Source organism: Ciconia boyciana, chromosome 6, assembly GCF_034638445.1.
Source record: "Ciconia boyciana chromosome 6, ASM3463844v1, whole genome shotgun sequence".
Lineage (NCBI taxonomy): Eukaryota > Metazoa > Chordata > Aves > Ciconiiformes > Ciconiidae > Ciconia > Ciconia boyciana.
The window spans coordinates 41,642,132-41,662,032 of record NC_132939.1 but is presented as its reverse complement, the minus strand read 5'-3'; the positions used below and the strand labels follow the sequence as shown (position 1 = coordinate 41,662,032).

The 19,901-nt window shown below is 35.7% G+C and overlaps 1 protein-coding gene across 2 annotated transcripts in view; it reads right to left on the bottom strand.

Moving 5' to 3' along the window:
• The window catches only part of ARHGAP5 (Rho GTPase activating protein 5), a 47,949-nt gene that overhangs the window by 16,764 nt on the left and 11,284 nt on the right, over positions 1-19,901 (bottom strand). For both annotated transcript variants that reach the window (XM_072864342.1, XM_072864343.1), the window contains 2 exons: positions 15,290-19,188; positions 3,832-3,979 (listed from right to left, as the gene is read on the bottom strand). In XM_072864342.1, coding sequence (XP_072720443.1) covers positions 3,832-3,979; positions 15,290-19,012 — 3,871 coding nt within the window. In that variant the 5' untranslated portion in view covers positions 19,013-19,188. The remainder of the gene's footprint in view (positions 1-3,831; positions 3,980-15,289; positions 19,189-19,901) is intronic.

Genomic DNA, 19,901 nt, shown 5'->3' with positions numbered 1-19,901 from the left:
TCCCTTCTGGTCCAGCTGTAGTTTTCAAGATATCCTTACTGGACACAATGGCTATTGTAATATTATATATCAGAATCATCTGATTTATTTGCTTCTCTGCCCTGCTAGCTTTACTACACCTTTAGGTTTAAAGAATTAGATCCTCCCTATTTCACAATAGCCTATATTTATTTCAAGACAGAGCTCATCTCCTTTGTCTAGACTATTCCTTTCTCAAAGTACCTCCTAGTGCCTAATGAATTCTCTTCTTGCACCTTCTTTTGTGCTGCTGGTTGTGATCAGGGTTCCATCCCACCTAACTGGAACTTCACATGGGGTTCAAAGCATTTCAAAGAAAATGAGCAAGGTGGATCTGCATCTATATGCATATTTAGTTTTCAGGACACTTCCATTCTTAGGCACCTACATGTTTCACAACTCCTGGTTCCTCCATAGAACATACTAACTTCAGCACAAGGGCAGACCAAAGTCTACCTGGTACAATATCCAGTTCCCACACCAGTAAGTAGTATATGCTTGAGGAGAGAGGTAGAAAGAATAGGAGGGAAAAAAAAAACCCCAGCAATTTTTCTGTGGTATATCCTCCCAGCTTCCTGCAGATGGTGGCTTACATAGGCCTTTGCATAAGGTGTTTTAATAGCCACTTGGGGATTTATCGTCCACTAATTCGTCCAAACCCCTGCAAGTCATTTACTTGTGGTCTTTACAACAACCCACGGAAAATGCAGTTTTGTAATTCAGGAATGTACATCATGAAAGCACATGGGGTTTATGCTCAGTACCTGAAGTTTTCATGAAATCTTTTTTTCTTGGTTAACAAGAAGCAGTAACTTCTCTACTCTTTCCCAGCACCAGTTTTTTAAATTTATATCATTTCCCTTCCTCAGAAATTTTCTAAGCTAATCAATTCAGTCCCTCTTTATCCAAGAGTTACTATTTTTGTCACATGCAGCATCTTTTCCAATTCTTTTCTACTCTAAGACAGACTGACCCAAATTGTAACCAGTATTCAAACTGCGTGCATAACATGGAACTACATAATAGCATGATTTTTCCCCATATCACTCACTCTCATAATTCTTTTAATTCTTTTTGCTGGCTTGATAGCAGGTACTGAGAGTTGAAGTTTTCAGACAGCTGTCTATGATGATTTTAAAGCCTTTTCCTGAGTGACAACAGCTATACTAATATTTAGCCCACTGAAAAGTCACACAGTATCTGCCAACTTGACATTGTAGCCCCGTTCCACTATCACTGTTCTATCTACATTCCTAAATACATGCCACCTAATCACACCAAGTCTGTCCTCAGTTTAATTCCTTCCCCTACAGTGACCAATCAAACTTTTCAAGAATCATTCTCCACTACAATAGCCGAGACTATCATTCCCACACTTACCGTTGTAAATTTTGTGATCTATATCATTCTATAATTTTATTCCACAGATTGGCCTGGTGTACCTCTTCTCAACCCCTATGCTCCCCAGACTACACAAGACTAAAGGAACTACCACCTTACCGATCCAGAATAGTAATTTCTACGTACACCTAGAATATATGTAATTACAGAGCAAAGAATCCAAACTCTTTTCAAGTAAGAAGACTCTAGCACTAAATTTACTTAGATAAAATACATTTTTAAATCTATATTTAATGTGTTCTTATCTCTGCCTATCAACACTGGCATTTAAATATCCATGACATTCAATTCACACACTGAAAATGAGAACCAAAAATAAGTGTCTTACTGCTTCTTGTAACAAAATAACTTATAGAATATTGAAATGTTCAATAAAAAGTAAGCAGTGTAAGAAAATAAGCAGTACTTTTAGAAAGACTCAAAAAATAGGAAGCTGTCATCCAATGCTGAATTAACATTTCTATAATTTACATTAACCAATTATTAAACAAGCTCTCAATCATTTTATAAAGTGTCACTCAATCACATACTTCATGGCCTGTTCATTTCGAAAAAGAATAAAAGGCTTCAATTAATATGACATGACAAACATGCCTAGGAAAAGGTAGGTGCATTCTTTACTTCATTAAAAATGGGTGACATCTGAAGATACTCTAATTTTCCAGGCATACAGCTGTTTTGAGCCTGGAGAAAACTAGGGGAGTAAGAGGAGCAGCATAAGTACCATAAGTATCCTGCAAAAGATACTGACATTTTGGTCCTATCTGCATTGTTTAGGATTTCTTTATATAATTCACATGATGTTTCCTTTGAAGAGATACCTTAATTAGCAATACAGCTCAAGTGCACAACATGTGTTTATGAATATTTCAAAACATATTTGTTTACAGTTTTCAGTGATTCTCACACACTAATAAATTAACGCATGTGCTCCTCCTCCATCCGTCTGGTAGTCAGTCTTCCATTAGGAGAAACAACTGATGCCTGCCTTCCCCTCCTCTCAAGTGTGGACAGGGTTTCCTCCCTGTTCATTAATTCCAAAGTTGCAAAACACAAACTGGTGTACAGTTTCCTAAATACCGAAACCTATTCTATGCCAATTTTGAAGTGATCACAGAAGGGATCCTCAGGAGGCCATCTAGTCCAACCTCCTGCTCAAACATAGGTCAACGCTGAATTCAGATTGGGTTGCTTATCTAAATCCGATCTTGAATATCTCCAAGGACAGAGAGTCCACAGTCTCTTTGGGCAACCTGAATCAGTGCTTAAATAACCTTCAGAGCAAGACTTTTTCCTTTCTTTCTAGTTGGAACCTCAGATTTTAATGAGCATTGTCTCTAATCCTCCTGCCATGTACTTCAGTACTTTAGCCTGGCTGCACCTTCTCAGCAACCTCCTCATAGGTATGGGAAGCCACTTTTTTCTATCTCCTCAGCCTTTCCCTCTCCAAGCTGAACAAATCCACAGGTCAGGAGCCCCAGCCCCCGACCCTCTTCTGCTAAACTCAATCAAGTTTGTCAACACCCTTCTTGTAGTATTTCAGATGAGGTCTAACAAGTGCAGAGTAAAAATGAATAATCACTTCTGTTGCTGTAGTGCCTACCCTTGTGTTCGGACAGTCCAATACAGAAGGCATCATTAGCAGGATGCAATACTGACTCATGCTTAGCCTATTCTTCACCAGAACCCCCAGATCCTTTTCAGCAGTGTTGCCATCCATCCAGTCAAGTCCCGAGCATGTACCACTAAACCACAGGGGTTTAGTCCTTGCAATTCTAGTTGCAGGACTTGGTATTTGTCCTCACTGAATTCCATCGGGTTCCTGTTGCCCCATTCCATGTTAATATTTTACCTTAAACTGGAAATCTGCAAGTTAAACAAATTGCTTAACGTTTTTCATATAGAATTACACAGTATTTAGAAAATAAATGTTTCTGTCTCTGCAACAAGTTAAAATGCAAAACTAGGTTTACCAACAAAATAAAGAAAGTAAGCTGACTATTTAAGCCATACCAAGTACCTGTTTTCTGCAACTGGAAAAAGTGGATTTCAGAGCTTTTTAATATATGAAGTAAAAAACAGTGGCAAGTGGGACATGTAAGACTGGAATGCCATTGGGTTAAAAGTCATTTGTCATTATAAAGTGACATCAGTTTTCTAAATTACAGGAAACAAATGTTAAACTTCAAATGTTTGTCAAGAAGAAATTAAATATTTCTGTAAATAAAGACAAAAGACCATCACATATTAAGCATACAATTTAGTGAACATATTCTACTTTTAAAATGTGCTTTTCCCATAGTTATTTATTTCTAGGATAAAATTCTAAAAGTACTTTAAAACAGAAAATGAGAGGCCTTACTCATTATGCAAAGTGGGAAAGTCTTTCCTCCAATAGTTCTCCTATCTTACCTGTATCTTCAATGAATTGCACACATTTTTCAACAAACAGAGGTATTGGTTTCTCAGGTGTAACCAGATCCTGTAGGGGCATCCCAAAGTAATTACTTTCCCAGTTTCTACGGATTGGAGGATTGAATGTCTTAGTTTTCTTTTTCGGCTACAACAAAACAGAGTTATTTAAGTAATAGTCAAGCAATATTTTAATTAACTCATATTGCAACCATTCAGTAAAAACAAACAGATCATATATCTATAAGGCATTAAAATTCCTCTGTGGCAAAGTGAATAAAAATAAGTGTACTTTTAAAATAGCATACATCAGATAAAAAGCACTCAAATAACTTCTAATAGATTTGGCCACTTTTGTATTACATTAGGAACAGGATGACCCAATGCACCAGTAATTGAAATACTATAGGAACAAAAATAAACACACCACTTGTTTAGAGTGCTATGACAAGTCTTTACACACTAACTTTCAGCACCACTCACAACGGAGTCTACACGAATCACATTTGAACCACACCTCTATAGAAATTTTTAGATTATGAGTTTCATATGGAGTTTTCTTGCTTGTTTTGATGCCCCTCCCCCCGGGACTTTTATCAGTTCAACTGATAAGTCACCTCTGGATGATTACAAGAATTATATTGTATCAGATACCATGTTTCATCTCTGAATGTTGATGAAAATGTTCAGAGATGGCCATATAAAGTGGTCAATCAATTGGCTGCACAGTGGCAACTGAATGTGGAAACTGAATGAACATCACCATTAAAATCTAGCATTTTATCTTTATATACAGTAAGAAGTTAGTTAAAAGCAGTTACTTTTTCATATAAAAGCTCTTCAGTCAACATCTAATAGTACAAAATAAAAACAAAAAGCACAACAGCCAGAATTAAATTTAATAACAAAGTTTCTAGAATTTTATAATTTATAAGACTACACCTCAATTAACTATTATGAGAAAACATGTCTCATTTCTCCATTTTACATCTAGAACAGTCTTGAATTTCAATCTCTTTATGTGAAAAAAAAAAGGGTTAACTTCTAGACTTTTGTACCATCAAATGTACTTAATCAATCCTTACAGACTACCTAGAACTTCAAGTTAGCAAGGTACATATTAACGACTTGCCCACTGAGAATTAATGAGCTGAAGTTGAACTCTAGGAGGGAAAGTGGAAACTACAGCCTGAAGAACATTTCTCCAACCATCACCCTACAGCACCTGTGGAACTTCTCCAAGACTTGATAAAAAAAAAATCTGTTAATCAAAGCCTTTCAATAACCTAATTAAACAAGTAAGGCATTTTATGTGGAATGTCTCTTTGTAAGACAGCTTGTCCTTCTTGAAATCAGCAACAGAGTACCCGTGACTGACCACGGTAACAGAAGGCTAACAAAAAATTGGGCTTATCTTTCAAATTTAGAATTTCTGTAAAAGGTTTGGCACTTATAATTTAGAAGGAAGGAACATTTATTAAAGAATTCTTCAAAATATTAGAAAGAAATTGCTCTCCAGCAATTCATTTCTCCCCAAGTTTTACATTAACTGAAAATTTAATAAAAACTTTAAGAAAAAAAAGCTTAGGATAAAACTTTAGGATAAACTTTCAAGACTAAAGCAGACAATATCTGAAAACATTATTTTCAACTGTCAACTCTTTGCATAACTTTTATTCATCTTGGATAAGATAGCAATGGTTCAACCAGTATGTGCCTCCAGATTAGAAATAGCTTTTTCTTCCTTCCTTCTCAACAGTCCCCACTTTGAAGTCCCCAGTACTCAACCTAGTTCATTGGCCATTTTCTCTTTAGTAGCAAATTCATATTTATTTAGGCAACAAATGTATCCAGTTCTGATTAGCAGCAGCTGAAAGAGCCAAGCTGAAGCTTAAGAACATACAAAACTCAGTAAAAACAATTTTGTCAAATGCTGAATGAATTATGATTTTAGAGATACATATATTAACACAATGAAAAAAGCAAAAACAAATTGAAATAATTTTTTTTTTCCAAGGTGTTCAGTGCACATCCCCACCATCTTAGAATAAATGGAGCAACACTCAAGACTGTGTATTTCAGACCCAGCAGATAGAAAGACTGTGTGTGTCTCTGATTAAGACATAATATTAGCATAACATAATTAAATATAAACAAATTTTGTTGGTGTGAGTGGAAAGCAGTCTGGTTAATGGAATAATAAACTAGGATTTTACAGAATTTTTATGACAATTATAATAGTAATGAATATTATTATCTGTGTAGAATACCTGGAAATTGTATGAAATATCAAATATGTCTGCAAAGCCGGAATAAAGAATGTTTTTCTCTAATAATTGTCCTGCATTTATTAGAATGGTTGTAAAGGACTGAGATATCAAGTATGACATTATACACTCAAAAAAACCAGAAACGTTTCTTAGATGAAATGTCTACCTGAGACAATCAGTTTAATCTCCAATTTGGAAAGTGAGAATTTGTCTAAAGAATTTAAAGAAGAATAAAGAATAAAAGAATAAAGAAATAAAACACTGAAGTCCTTTTCAAACTGATCTAGAAGCAGACTACAAGAAGCGACAACTGTTGCAGGGCTATTCCATAAACATGAAATTAGGGTTTCACAAGGCAGACAAAGATACAATAATAATTTTATCAGCTATTTCCCATTATGTATCACTATGTATTTTGTCTCTCTCCTTTCCAATATTTATTAAAATATCTCTCTTACGATTTCCCTTTCTTTTGGGACATGTGAGCGAGTAAACTCTCCAATAACAGTGCAAATCAAATCTTCCTGGAAATAACACTATCTGCATGATCCTCACAAAAAAATACTTCTGCAAATTAACAACAAAACTTTAAGATATTAAAAAACCACCCTGTTATTTCCTTATTTGAGACTTCCATACTTTAAGTTGCACATCTAGACTTCTTAAGTGGAGAAATTATTCTGAACGAAAAAGCATGTCACTGTGCAAAAGACCTGATCTTTGTCAAAAGGTCAACTGACTTCAGGAAAAAAATACAGGTCTTATTCCTAACAAAAATAAACTTCAGGGAAAGCTTTTTTTTTAATCCCTGTCCCCCACTTTGGGAAAATAGCAGCTTTTCTGATCCATCAGTCAGAGCATGGAACTTTTAAATCTGCTAGTCAAGACAATGAATATCATAATTTTTTCTGTGTACAATTAACTTTTAAAAATTCTCTAACGAAACAATATTTAAACAAAAACACTGTTAAACATTAAATTATTGATTTAAACAGTACCTGAAAAAGGTGAATCATTTCTAAATTCCTAGATTTTGGCGGAGAGATTATGATTTTGCACAGGTATTTTTAGTTCAATAATTCTGCCCAATACACCTACTCCCCACAATACAGCAGTCACCTAATACTGCATACCGTGAGCACTAATCTAGGCACAGCCAAAGACAATTTTCTATGCTGCTTCTACATTATAATAAAAAAGGACTAATAGGCATCAAGTTAGAGAAGGCAAGAACCAGCACAAAAGTTTTGTTAGTTAATCCTAGCAAAAAACTCATTGTTTCACATACCACTATTTCATGTTAGTAATTAAAACACAAGCCCAACACCATAAAGCTGAAATCCTTAGTTTTTATATAAATGTTTTTTTATAATTGGTTGCTGCACTAATGTTGAGCTTTCTAGCATGGGTTTCACCCCTTGCTTCTTGCCAAAGACAACTTCTCTTCATACTCTAACAGAGGTTAATGCCAAACCTCCAGCTGATCCTTATATATTTTGGCAGGAAAGCATTTTAACTCTGAGAATCCTAAACCTGCCTTGCGTTGTCGATACCAAAACGGTTTGGACTTGATGATCTTAAAGGTCTTTTCCAACCTATACAACTCTGTGATTCTGTGAAAAGCATTTACCTGCAATATTGCTTTAATTACAGTAGTTTAATCACTGAAATGTGTGTTGCAAAAGATCAGCTGAAGTCCCCTTAATAAAAGACAAGGTAAACATGAAAACATGTATTCTAGCACAGCACAATATCCATTTCTTGATTTCAAAAGTAGAAATATTATTATAAAAAGCATAAAATTGTGAAAATGTAGATTTAAAGTATACTCAAGATTAACCCTCTTAACTGTAGGTACAAGGGAACCAGCTAAGCAGCACTCATCTTCTAGAGAGAAACTAGGCTGAGACTTCAGCCAGCTGTGAGTCTTGAGACTACAATGCACTTAAATACAACCTTTTAAAATTAACTTAGAAAACTAAAAAACTGCCCAAAACTATCTGTCAAACCCCCTTATGGATGGGCTGCTTACTCTAGCAAGTCCTCTCTGTTCAAGAGGGGCTCCCCTTCTTTTTTTCCTCTCACTTCCATCCCACCAGGACTACCCTCATAATTTATTTATCAAAGGGGAAATCCAGCCACTTCTCTACCTCCCACACACTTCACTACCACTTTTAATACAAAGGAAATTTTCTGCCTGCTTCATTTGCAGTCAGCCCTAGGGTCATGAAGGGCAAAGTCAATATTTTCAGGACTATTAAAATACTTCATAAAACCACATACCATGAACAGCATTAATTTTATAGGCTTAATAAAGTATTTGTAATCTCTAATTCATGGCTAGCTTGTCAGAAACTATATGACATCTGAATAATGCAGATGATGGTCCCTAACATGCTCTCTCTTTCTTCCCCTCATGCCTTCTGCCATTTTTAGAGTTCCAGCTTGTTACACTAAGTTTTAAACTACAGAGGCTCAAGAAGGCATATGGCTCCAAATATGCATTTTAAGAGTGTTAACTTTGAACAGATGAAAACTGAAAGTACAGATTTTGATATTTCCTATACTCCTCAGGAGAGGGGAAAAAAAAAAAAAATCACTCCACATTCCAGTCTGAAGTAGACAGTACTTTGCTAAGTCAACCATTGAATTTACACAAGAACAGATGAACAAAAATGTAAGCTGATCTCCCACTTGTCACATGTTTACCATAGTCTTATTAAAACTGAGATCAACACACATGGGCTATACAGTTCCTGACACTATTTCAGTACTAGTTTCAACAGAAAATTTCATATAGTTTTGAAATTATAATGAGAGCAAACAAGTTTAAGCACAGAAAAATAGGTATCAAACCTGTACTACAAGTCAGAGTAAGATATGTGAGAATTCATCCGGTGCTAGTGCATTTTTCTTGCTGAAATACTGAGACAAGTTTTCAGATTAATTTAAATTAAAAGGCATCTTACAATCATCTTGGTGTAAAGGAAAATGGAAAGAATGTAATTCACAATTGTCTTTGGAAACAACAAATATTGTTTGCAAACAAGGTTACAAGGTATAATGTTTTAAAGTGCTGTTTTTCAGATTTAATTTAACAACACAGCTGGAAATTCCAGTCACCAAAAAAAAAAAAAAAATCAGACCTTGAATAATGAAACTATTAACTATTGGTCAAAGAACAAAAATAGTGAAACTTTTTCAGATTTAATAACTTCTAATAATGGCATGTCAAAGAATTATCACCGGTCAGTTAATTTACTATATTGTTTACAAGATCTATGTAGTTAGGATTTGTTTTCAGAAGCTTCAAATAATTTCTTCCATACAAAAAAATGAAAGATACTCACAATAATCTTATTCCTACTTTTACAAATGTATTAACAAAATAATTCTTCCATAACAAGGCAAGAAGCCTGCGGAATTTATTTCAAGATGAGGCTCTGCCTTTTGCTTTGCAGAAATTTATTCAGGATATTTGCTGTTCTTGATATGCTGGGGAGGATAAAAACTAAAACAACTATACTTTATAAGAGGGGGAAAAAAATACAGCCTAAATTAGACACTCAACATATCTCAAAGTGTTCACAAAGATAAGAGCTCTAAATTAGATGGGTAAATTTTTAATACTCATCAATTCCATAGTAAAGATAAATAATAAGGGTATTAATTGTAACTATATGGAATAGCTGCAGGTTTCCAGATCAGGCAGGCTTCCTGCTGTACAGGGAATTACTAAATTAAGAACAAGTGTCAAAACCAACTTGCAAGTATTTAGTAATAATAATAATAATCGATAAATCAATAATAATTGGTAATGACTTAAAAAAAATTTCTATCCAGCTTGTTTACACATGAGAAGAAGATGGTGAGAACAATGAAAAGCCAAGGAGCACTGTGGTTTGGGCCTCATATCAATGCATAAACTGCATGACAGTTGCAGCTTTAGGGTTACTGCACACACATGAAGAGGTTCCTCCTCTCTGAGATGGAAGAAGGCTTCCTCCAGCAAGATCCTTATCCCCTAGGAATGTTCACTGCCCTTTCATGTCCTGAAATTGTCTGCATTTTCCCTCTGTTGCTCCATATCTCCAAACTCATCAAGTTAAACTAAAGACAAAATTAATTTATTATATGGCCTGCAAGGCTGCTGCTTTTGAAGCAACTGGTGTGTACCAACACACAATAATGTTCTATACTAGTCCTTAGTATTGCAGTGTTAAAAATTCTAATTGAGATAAGCATCTACTTGTAGTTCCCACTTGCAATTTTTGAAAAAAGACATGGAGATGAACAAGCATGCATCTCAGCTGGAGAGGTCTAACTTGGCAAAGCAGAAAAAGCTGAGGCAAAGTTGCCTATGAATATTGTACTCTGTGCTTAGCTCCTCCAAGTTTGTGAACACGGATAAGGAAACAAATAATCAAACATAGTAAGCATGTTGATACAGGGGAGAATTCACTCTGGAAAATGCATTTAATCTGAGAGATACTTTGCGTAGTAACAGCAGAAAGGATTAGGTGCTTTTTCATAAGAGAAACTTTTTCTGTAAAAGTTCCGTAGGGAGAAAAAAAAGCACATCTTAGCTTAACATATATTGGCACATAACATGCACTTGAAAGCTTTCGAGCACAGCGTGCACGCACAACTCTGTACCAACTTGGCTAAAAAGTCCTATGACTCTGAAGCCAGTCTGCTTTCTTTTTTCTCCTTCTCTCCACTTTTCTTCATATACTTCTCTACCAGAAAAAGTTTAACAGTCCACTTGTTAGCAGCACATGCAAGGCCATACAATAAATTTTCCAGAACATTTAGAAACATGGTAATAACATAAAATAGGATAAAGGTGGATGTATCACAATTTAGACTATGCTAGACTGATTCAACCTTCTCCATTGAAAACATGTATTCTTTTCTAGAGGCAAAGAAACCACAATGATCAGTTGGTTTTACCAATCTGGACATTAGTAAGGCATTTAATGGTGGCATATAGGAAACTACTGTGACAGCTGGAGTAACAGAAACAGGATGATATTCAACAACAAAAAGGGCAAAGTCATAGACTAATGGAAAAATCATGCACTGGAATGTGCATGTACTATAACCTGTACTATGCAGTAGGAACGTGCATGTACTATAATGTACGTGTACTATGTGTATGTACTATACATGTGCGTATGTACTATAATGTGCATGTACTGTAAACCACCTGTACTATACAGTAGGAAGTCATTAGCTGGAAATTACCAAGGACAAGAATAGGCCAGAGGTTCCTAAAGTGACAATAACTGCAGCTAAGAAAAAGTTGGGTGCAATCACACATTTGTGTCAGGTAGTAATTTCTAGTACAGATCAACAAACATTAAGATTATATGATGTACTGCTATGACATTCTTTGTAATACTATACACACTTTCAGTCATCCTCATCCCAAAACGTAAGTTCAGAGGGAATTACAAAACCTTTTTTAATCTTCTTAAACTCAGGTCAAGAAGCAGCCATATTCTGTTCACCTGTTCGGAGGTGACAGATATCACAAAAGGCAAAAACATTTCAGGAGAAAGGTTACCACAAGGAAAGGTGAAAACTGGAAACTGCAAGAAGATTCCTCACCAATACAGAGGAAATAGAAGTTCTGGAGGAGTTTTACAGAATAGTGAGAATGAGGGGATAAAAGTTTTCAGAGGAATTATTTCTGTGATAATTGAAAATGGAGCTTAAGGATGGTTCTTTCCAGTTCCAACTACCAGTATATAGAAACCAGATCTGAGAACACAAACACAGTGTTACAGACAACAACAATGATCAAATAATTCAGACCAAAGCACACTTACTTAACTGGTCTCATTTTTAAAATGTTTCATTTCCTTTGATAGTAAGCAATGTTAGAGGACCTTGCAAGTAATGTTACCTGCTCGCCACAGATTTGTCATTGCTATACTTTCCACAGTAAAACATTTTAATTTATGCTTCGAATAGCAACAAGTAGAACAATTCTGAGTATTTACTTCTGCCCTTAATAATGTGTTCACAATAGATTTTTTTAAAAGTTTGGTACATATGTGTTAGCAGATCAGTCAAACTACAGCTGTTAATTTCAGGGTTGTAAAAAGGAGCTGTTGTTTTTCCTATTCTATTGTTTGCCAAAACTCCCTTCCTCCTTCCTACCTGTCCAGCTCTTGCCCTCTTCCCTTTAATTTTTTACCTGAATCCTACGATCACTCTACACCCATCCCCTGCCTCCCTGTATCTCTCCTGGTGCCCATACCTTTATATTATTTCATCTTGTTAGGTGTGATACTGGGGTCTGAAAGCGTCAGGACAGAATGAGCATCCTTCAGCAAGGTCATGTCTCTTCCTTGAAACACATTAACTTTAAATGTTTTCTTATTCTAGGCCTGCCTTCAAAACATTTTCCAGAACCTCCAAGAGGAAAGTAAATACCACTTTAAGAAACATTCATTGTGTTTAACTTTAAAGTAATTGTCATAAATGGGGGGGGGGGAAAGCCGAACCCAAAAAAACCAAGACAAACCAACGCCCCCCCCACATGATTTTAAAAAAAATTCTAAATGTAAAAATCTGCATAGGCAAATTCTGTCTCCAGATGAAACCTGCTTTGCATAACTGAAAACTGAAGTGCAAAAACCACAAATGACTCTGCATAGGAGCTTTCTGCAATACCACACAAGAAACCCACCCAGAAACACCACATCTCTAACTCCTCAAACCAACAAAGACGAAAGGAATATCAAGAATGTTACATCCTATTTGGGCTTTAAAAAGCAACAGCATACTACAAAGCTGATTTTAAAAAAAATTAACTTTAAAAAAAAAAAAAATCAAGTTGTAATCTTTGACGGAGACAATGAGGATCTCAGACTTCAAACGTTGAGTTTTTCCAAACAAATTCATTTTGTTCATAAGATTTCTGTATTTCAGAATCACTATAATCATAGCAAGAATAGTTACACATGTATCCTATGTACCCTTTACATATAGCTGAACAATTTAGAAAAAGCATCAGTAAGAGCTTTAAGAAATATTCAGAAAGGAGTACAAAAGTTTTATTTATCCCTTTCACATTCAAGGGGTCAAAATTCTCAAAAAACCAGCAAGTAATCTGTAAATAGTGGTGCACTAACGTCCTTCACATGGACTAAATAACACTCAACAAGGAAAATACCATTTGAATCATTTTTGAGTTTTTGTAATTAAAGACTGCTAGCTCCTTATCTAAAAGAACACAGGAAAACATGGTGAATAAGTTCCAAAACTAATAAAACTGCACCTCCATTCCAAAAAAATCAACAGTTAAAAAAGCCCAAGAGTATATTACAGACTAGAATGACTCATCACATGAACTGGAACTACTCTCACTTCAACATAATGCAAGTCAACACACATAGAAGTCAGTACTTATCAAAAGCACTAAGCACGCAACATTCTTAGATATTCTGAATGCTTGCAAACATTTTAGCTATCAAGTTAAATTTGCTTTCTCCATCCTTACAATAATTTGTATTTCTACTATTAAAAGTTTTCCCTGACTAATTTGAAAGTATCAGCCCTGGACCACAACTTGCAATTAAAGAAAAAAAAAAAAAAAAAAACAACAAACCAAAACAAAACCAAGAGGTACGTTAAAGAAAACTTGAAACAACTCTTGTACTCTTCAAGAGTCTTAACCACTACAAAAATTTAGAACAGCCTGAAACTTCCAACTCAGGCTGCCCCTCAACAGGCCAAAGCCAAAAGTAGAAGCTTTGGTAAGGATATCAGGGGGTTTCCTGACACAATGCCATGAAGAGAAGATCCCACTATACTAGGTCTACACAGTTTAAACATAAATATCCAACTTGGAGGAACTTTCTGTCAACTCAACACAGCTGAGACAGTAGGAAGATTATTAATACTATATTTCAATTTCCATGTAGCAAGATTATTTCAGTCAAAAGTATATAAATCATTGTTTTTAAAAACATATAAGTTTCCCAAAAAGAATAACTTCAAAGTATTTTTAACCGTATGATTTTATACCCACAAGACATCATTATCTGTGCTTACGAGTAAGCCTTAAGAAAATGTAGTGCCCTTTAAATCAGTTGTGTAATTCAAATCACAGCTGCATACTAGGAAGTGCAATTCAGAATTTAATCCATTAGTAAAATTAAACTATGGTCTACTTGAACAAAACTTAGTACTTGAATAGCATTTAGAAATATCAGATTTAAGCTAAAAGGGACGTTTTTAAAATGCTACAAAAGACAATATTTAAAAGGTCAACTTATTTTGAGACAAGATTGAAAATATCTAACTGACCAAGAACACTCCTGATCTAATGTTAAACAAAAACTATATGCAAGACAATGATTGCTAGCCTAAAATTAAAATCTAAAGAGTATACATCCAGTACCTATACCACAACACTACCTTGATATAATAATTTCTAAAACAGTAAGTCAAAAAATAAGTAACTATCAAGCATAAAGATCAAAATAAAACTTAGATATTTTTCAAGCAGAATGTCACATTATTATTTAGAAACCCACACTGGGCAGGCATTTTGTTCCCTTTATTTCGTTTGAATAGAGAATTGTACAGGTAGCACAGCTTTCAACTTGATTATTTGCTTGCCCACACTAGAAAAATGCAGCAGTCAGTAAAACCACTATACAAAGTTTCCTTTTCGTGCTCTTGTTTTAGAATTCCAGGTAGACAACTGAGAATTAAAAAGAAACCACCCCTTTCATTCACCAGCCCTAAACTTCATTCCAACAACCACAACTACAAGAACTGAAAGAACCGGTTCTGCCCAAGAACTCATAAAGCAGCCTTCCCCCCCCCCCCCCAAAAAAAAATGTTATGATTAACAAAGAAGGATCTGTGGACCAAATTCCAAATTCTGCCTTCACTTACTCATATGGAAGGGAGACTGCACATGTACATACAGAGGTGAAAAGAACTGAAACTTACTGAACAGCGGATTAGGTAGACAAACCATCTCATTCCCTCAGGTTTGCTAGTTCCAAGCAAGTTAAGTAGAAACTTGGACAAAAATCAAACAACGCTACATCAAAATTTTAAAGCACCTGTCTCAAAATACAGTGCAACTCCTGCATACTTTGATTCTTCCCTTCTTACAATGCAAGAGAAGTTGTAAATAAAATTTAAATCAATTGACTTACCTTCTTATCTTCTTTTGCTTTGTGGGTTTTCTTTTTCATTTTTTTATCATCCAATTCTTGATCCGATGTAATAGCAGGGTTATCTATGCCACCCTTCCATGTTTCAACAGGAGAAAGAAGTGGATCTTCTTCACTTCCACGATGTCTTCCTTTTCTTTTAGTTTTAGAGGTGGTGAAAGCCTCATCATCACTTGCATCCGAATGAGTTCTCCTATAGTAAGACTTAGCTTTGCTGAACAGAGTCTTAGACTTATATTTGTATTTTGAAGGCCTTCTTTCCCCATGACTTTTGGATATTCTATCAGAAAACCCATTTTCTTCCTCACTTTGGGTATTTATAACAATTGAGTTTCGAACTTTAATAATACGATTCTGACTATCATCTGGAACCGCGTAGATATCATCTGCAAAGCCTTTATGTTTGAAAATAGTGTCAATAGGTTCAGCGTAGTTGTCAGACTGGTCTATATCTTCTGGTGGTGCCACAGGCAGTCGAGAAGGTTGTTTCCTGGGGTTTTTGCCAATACCTGCCTCAATTGTTTTCAGGAGGTTAGGATCCAGTTTTTTCACATTTGTTCTTGGAACAAGTGGTTTCGGTTTTATCGGAGGAGGCACTTTATGGTTGCGTTCATGGTCATGACAATTGAGTGGTGTACTGTGAATAGGATATTCATTTCCTTCCAAATCCAAACGGTACTTTGAACGGTCACTAGGTGCTGGGAGTAACCTTACATCATCACCAATTGGACTGTAAGGTGGTGGTCCTTCAGTATCATCCTCTGAATCTGGATAATTATAGTCAAGGGAACTTCCTCTGGGAGACCTTGGAAAAACATCTTCACTTGTATGCGTTGTTTCCCTTGTGCTGTCTGTCATATAAGAACTTTCAATCATGTTTTTCTTCTCTAATACATCACTGAAGAACAATGTGAAAACCTCAGTTTGACGATGATATTGAGATAATGAATATAAAGCTGTAAACTTAGCAGTAATCTCTGTTGCTATGTGTTCTCCTTCCGTCATGAGTTCCTTGATTGCTTCATTCTCAAAGAAGTCTGCCTGGCTATCAGTCACAGCCACTAACTGGACAGGAATTGTATCCTGAACTTCAGAAAGAAATGCCCGAAGCATTCCCATGGATGCCTTCCGCTTTGCAGAATAGACCAGTATATATCCATGAACAAGTTCGTCTTTCCTTACACCAATTGAAGAATGATATGATAATATAGTTATCTGTATTCTACGCCTCTTTTCACCTATTATTTTATCAAGCATCAAAGAATTATTCTGGCCAGCCTGAGCAGCACTACAGGTGTGAGAGTCAAGGAAGGGTGAAAGAATAAGATCCACACTAAACGGATCACCACACATGGCACACATGACGATTCTTAAGTCAGCTTCCGACAGATCTTTAATGGTGGGAACTGGACTTACAACATCAAAATTGTGTTTAACTGCTTCCAGTACTCCTCTCAGAGCTTGTTTTATTTGGGTCTCATTAAATTTGCGTGGATATGTACCAGCAGGCACATCTACAAAAGGACATTGTAATTTATTGGCCAATTGCTGTCCCTGATGTCTCAGAATAGGTAGATTCTTGCTAACACTGTCCCTCTGGTTAGCCAGTATTAACGTAAATGGAAGATTAGCCATATACTTGTCTCTCCTTATCTGAGATGCTTCAGCCCTTATTTTTGCAATGCACTCCCCAATAAAATTCAGTGATTCAATAGAGTTAAACACACAGAAACAACCGTGTGGTTTGAAGGTTGAGGTCCACAACTGAGTCAACAGGTATGGGGATTTTGCATCAACTGGCCTAAGATCTAGTTCATATATTTTTCCATCTAATGCATATTCATCATCAGTGGATTGTGTCCGAATTTCATTTGCCAATTCTTGTGCAAGGCCATCTTTGCCCAAAATGAAAAGATTGACTTTATCAATGTTGGCACTATCATGGTATAAATTCGAGCGGCCATGGTCTAGTTGCAGAAGACTGTTGGCAAGTAACTGCTCTACTTTAATGTCCATGCAATTTTGGCCACTGAGACAAGTTTCTTTAGTTGGGTGATAAACAAATCCTATGTGTTTAAGCAGAAGAGATTCTCTATCAGGTGCAAGTTTCTGTAAAGCTTTGTATCTAGGTTCTTCACTCAGAACTGCATGAATTTCACTCATTTTATCTGAGCTTGGTGTTGCATTAAGATCCAGGTCATAAAACAGCTCTGAATGTTCAAAAAGCATTTCCTGAAACTCTTCTTTGGCTTTTTCAACAATCTCCCTCTGATGCCTACCATACACTTCCTTACTATCTGCATCAGTGATGTATTTGAATGCTTCGTCCTCCACTACAAAACATATAACTTCTTCCCATGGCTGTCCGGGTGAAATGAACTGGATTTTCTCAAGAGTTTTTTTGAATTTCTCCTTCATTTCTACCCTCCTTTTTTCAGATATAAGATGCTGCACATGGTTTTGATAAACTTTTTCTGCCTCTAGTGTAGTGAGAAGGTCAAATGGAATCCTTCTGTCATTCACTTTATCTATATGGTCAGTTTCATCCCAGGGTGTTTTTTCAAGCACTACAAAACAGGACTGGAAGTCAGGCCTTTTCTCCATTAACTTCAAGGCTTCTGACCAGCTCAAGTGTTCAATCTCATCAAGATTTGACAGAAGAGTATTAAGGGCTCTTGGCAATGCATTAATGTATTCTTCTTTTCTTTTTCTAATATGTTCCTGTTTAAGCTGCTCTATGTGTTTTGAAAACGTATTTTTGGCCTTTTTTGTTCCTTCCAAATTTATGTACTCTTCATAATCAGGGTGGTTTTTCAGTTTATTACTAACGGTTTTCCAAGTTGCATGATAGTCTCTCACAGTTTGGACAAGTTTTTCAAACTTATCTGTTGCTGTAACAACTAACTGTCTTTGAGTTTTATAGGCATCCAGATAGGGGATTATTTTAGGTTTACCACGAGTTTTGTCCATCATTTGTACCAGTGCAGTAAAACATGTTTCAACATTGACGTTGAATCTTGCTGATGTTTCCACTACCACAAGGTTCTTCTTATTCGAAGCAAAGGCCTGAACCTCTCGCAGATAATGGTCCACACATTCATCACATTTCGTTGCTGCTATTATTATGGGTTTTTTAGATTTTGAGAGCTGGATATAGAGATTATTCACAAATTTAAGTTGATCATCAAACTTCCTATTGCATCCTTGGCTTACGTCAATGCACAATAAAAACCCATCTATGCTTAATTTCCCTTCAGGCATTTGTTTTTGCTCAAAGTCTTGCTCCAAGCCTAGCTGATCTGTGCAAATGTACATTAGTTTTTCTGCTGACTGCAGTTTGGAGGCAGCTGCACGTTTTATATATGGTTGTAAATTCGTACTTCGATGAGGCAAGAAAGTCTGGTCATCAATGAACTCAGTCTGTTCAATTACATGAATTCTGCACTCAATTCCATCCTCACCACTTTGTGTTACGTCACCCCAGTACAAAAAGTGATCATTGTTAACAACTCTTCCTCCAAAGTCAATTGTGCTAAGCACAGAGGTATGCTCAGGATAATATTCATCTGCTTTTGAACGAACGAATCTATTGCACAAACACGACTTTCCAACTCCACAATTACCTTTATCCTTTTCAGTTCCAGACAGTCCAACAACACTAACAGCATAAGATGGGGGACGTGGCTCTTTGTTTTTTGCCATCATAACTTTCCTCTCATCCTTTTGCAATTATCAAGGTAACTGCATGTGGTTTTCATTCTGAAAAGGTTCCTACAAATTTAAGTTGTATATCCAGGGTTCCAGAAATAGCTTTCAGTTGTTCTTGCTTTAGCTTGTCATTGAGAGAACCTCAGATAATTAGGATGAGGAGCATCATCTTCCTAAAGAAAACAAAGACGGGAAAAAAATTTTAAAGATTGCAGGTATTTCTTTCTAATATTAATGAGAGAAGAGATTTTAAAAAGCACTTTTGCTTGCTCACCCTGAAATTGTTTTCTATGTATATGAAAATTTTACCACTACTTTAAATGAGATCTTAAACTCATAATTAATTCATATTAATGCTATAAGTTTAAAAATAAACAGTTTTTAGGCACAGTTTAATAACAGTTCACCACTTATTTTGATAGGTGACCAGCATACTTCTAAAAAAAAAAAAAACAAACCACACCTAAAATCCCAAATTGTCGTCTTCCTTCATAACTTATGGGCACTAGGCACGAGAAAGCATTTTCCACTACAATAATTACAACACAAAAACTCTAAACCAAACACAATATTCACATACCCATACTTCTATTCATGCTCATACTTCCACTAGATAGCATGCCTACCTGCATGAATAACATGACTTTTGTGTGCATTTGCAGGTTTGGTTTTAGGTTTCAGTAAAGAAACTTTCAAAATAAGAAGCTGTAAAACCAGGAAGTTGGCAATGTGGCTCAGCTGCTACCTATTTGCAGAAGTAAACTACTTTATTTGTAGTAAAAAATATTTACTTTATTTACTACTAAAAGTAAACTGCTTATGCCTGAGATTTTAAGATTACAAGGTAGTATCACTCTTTGTGTCTCTAGGAAAAAACAAAACTTTT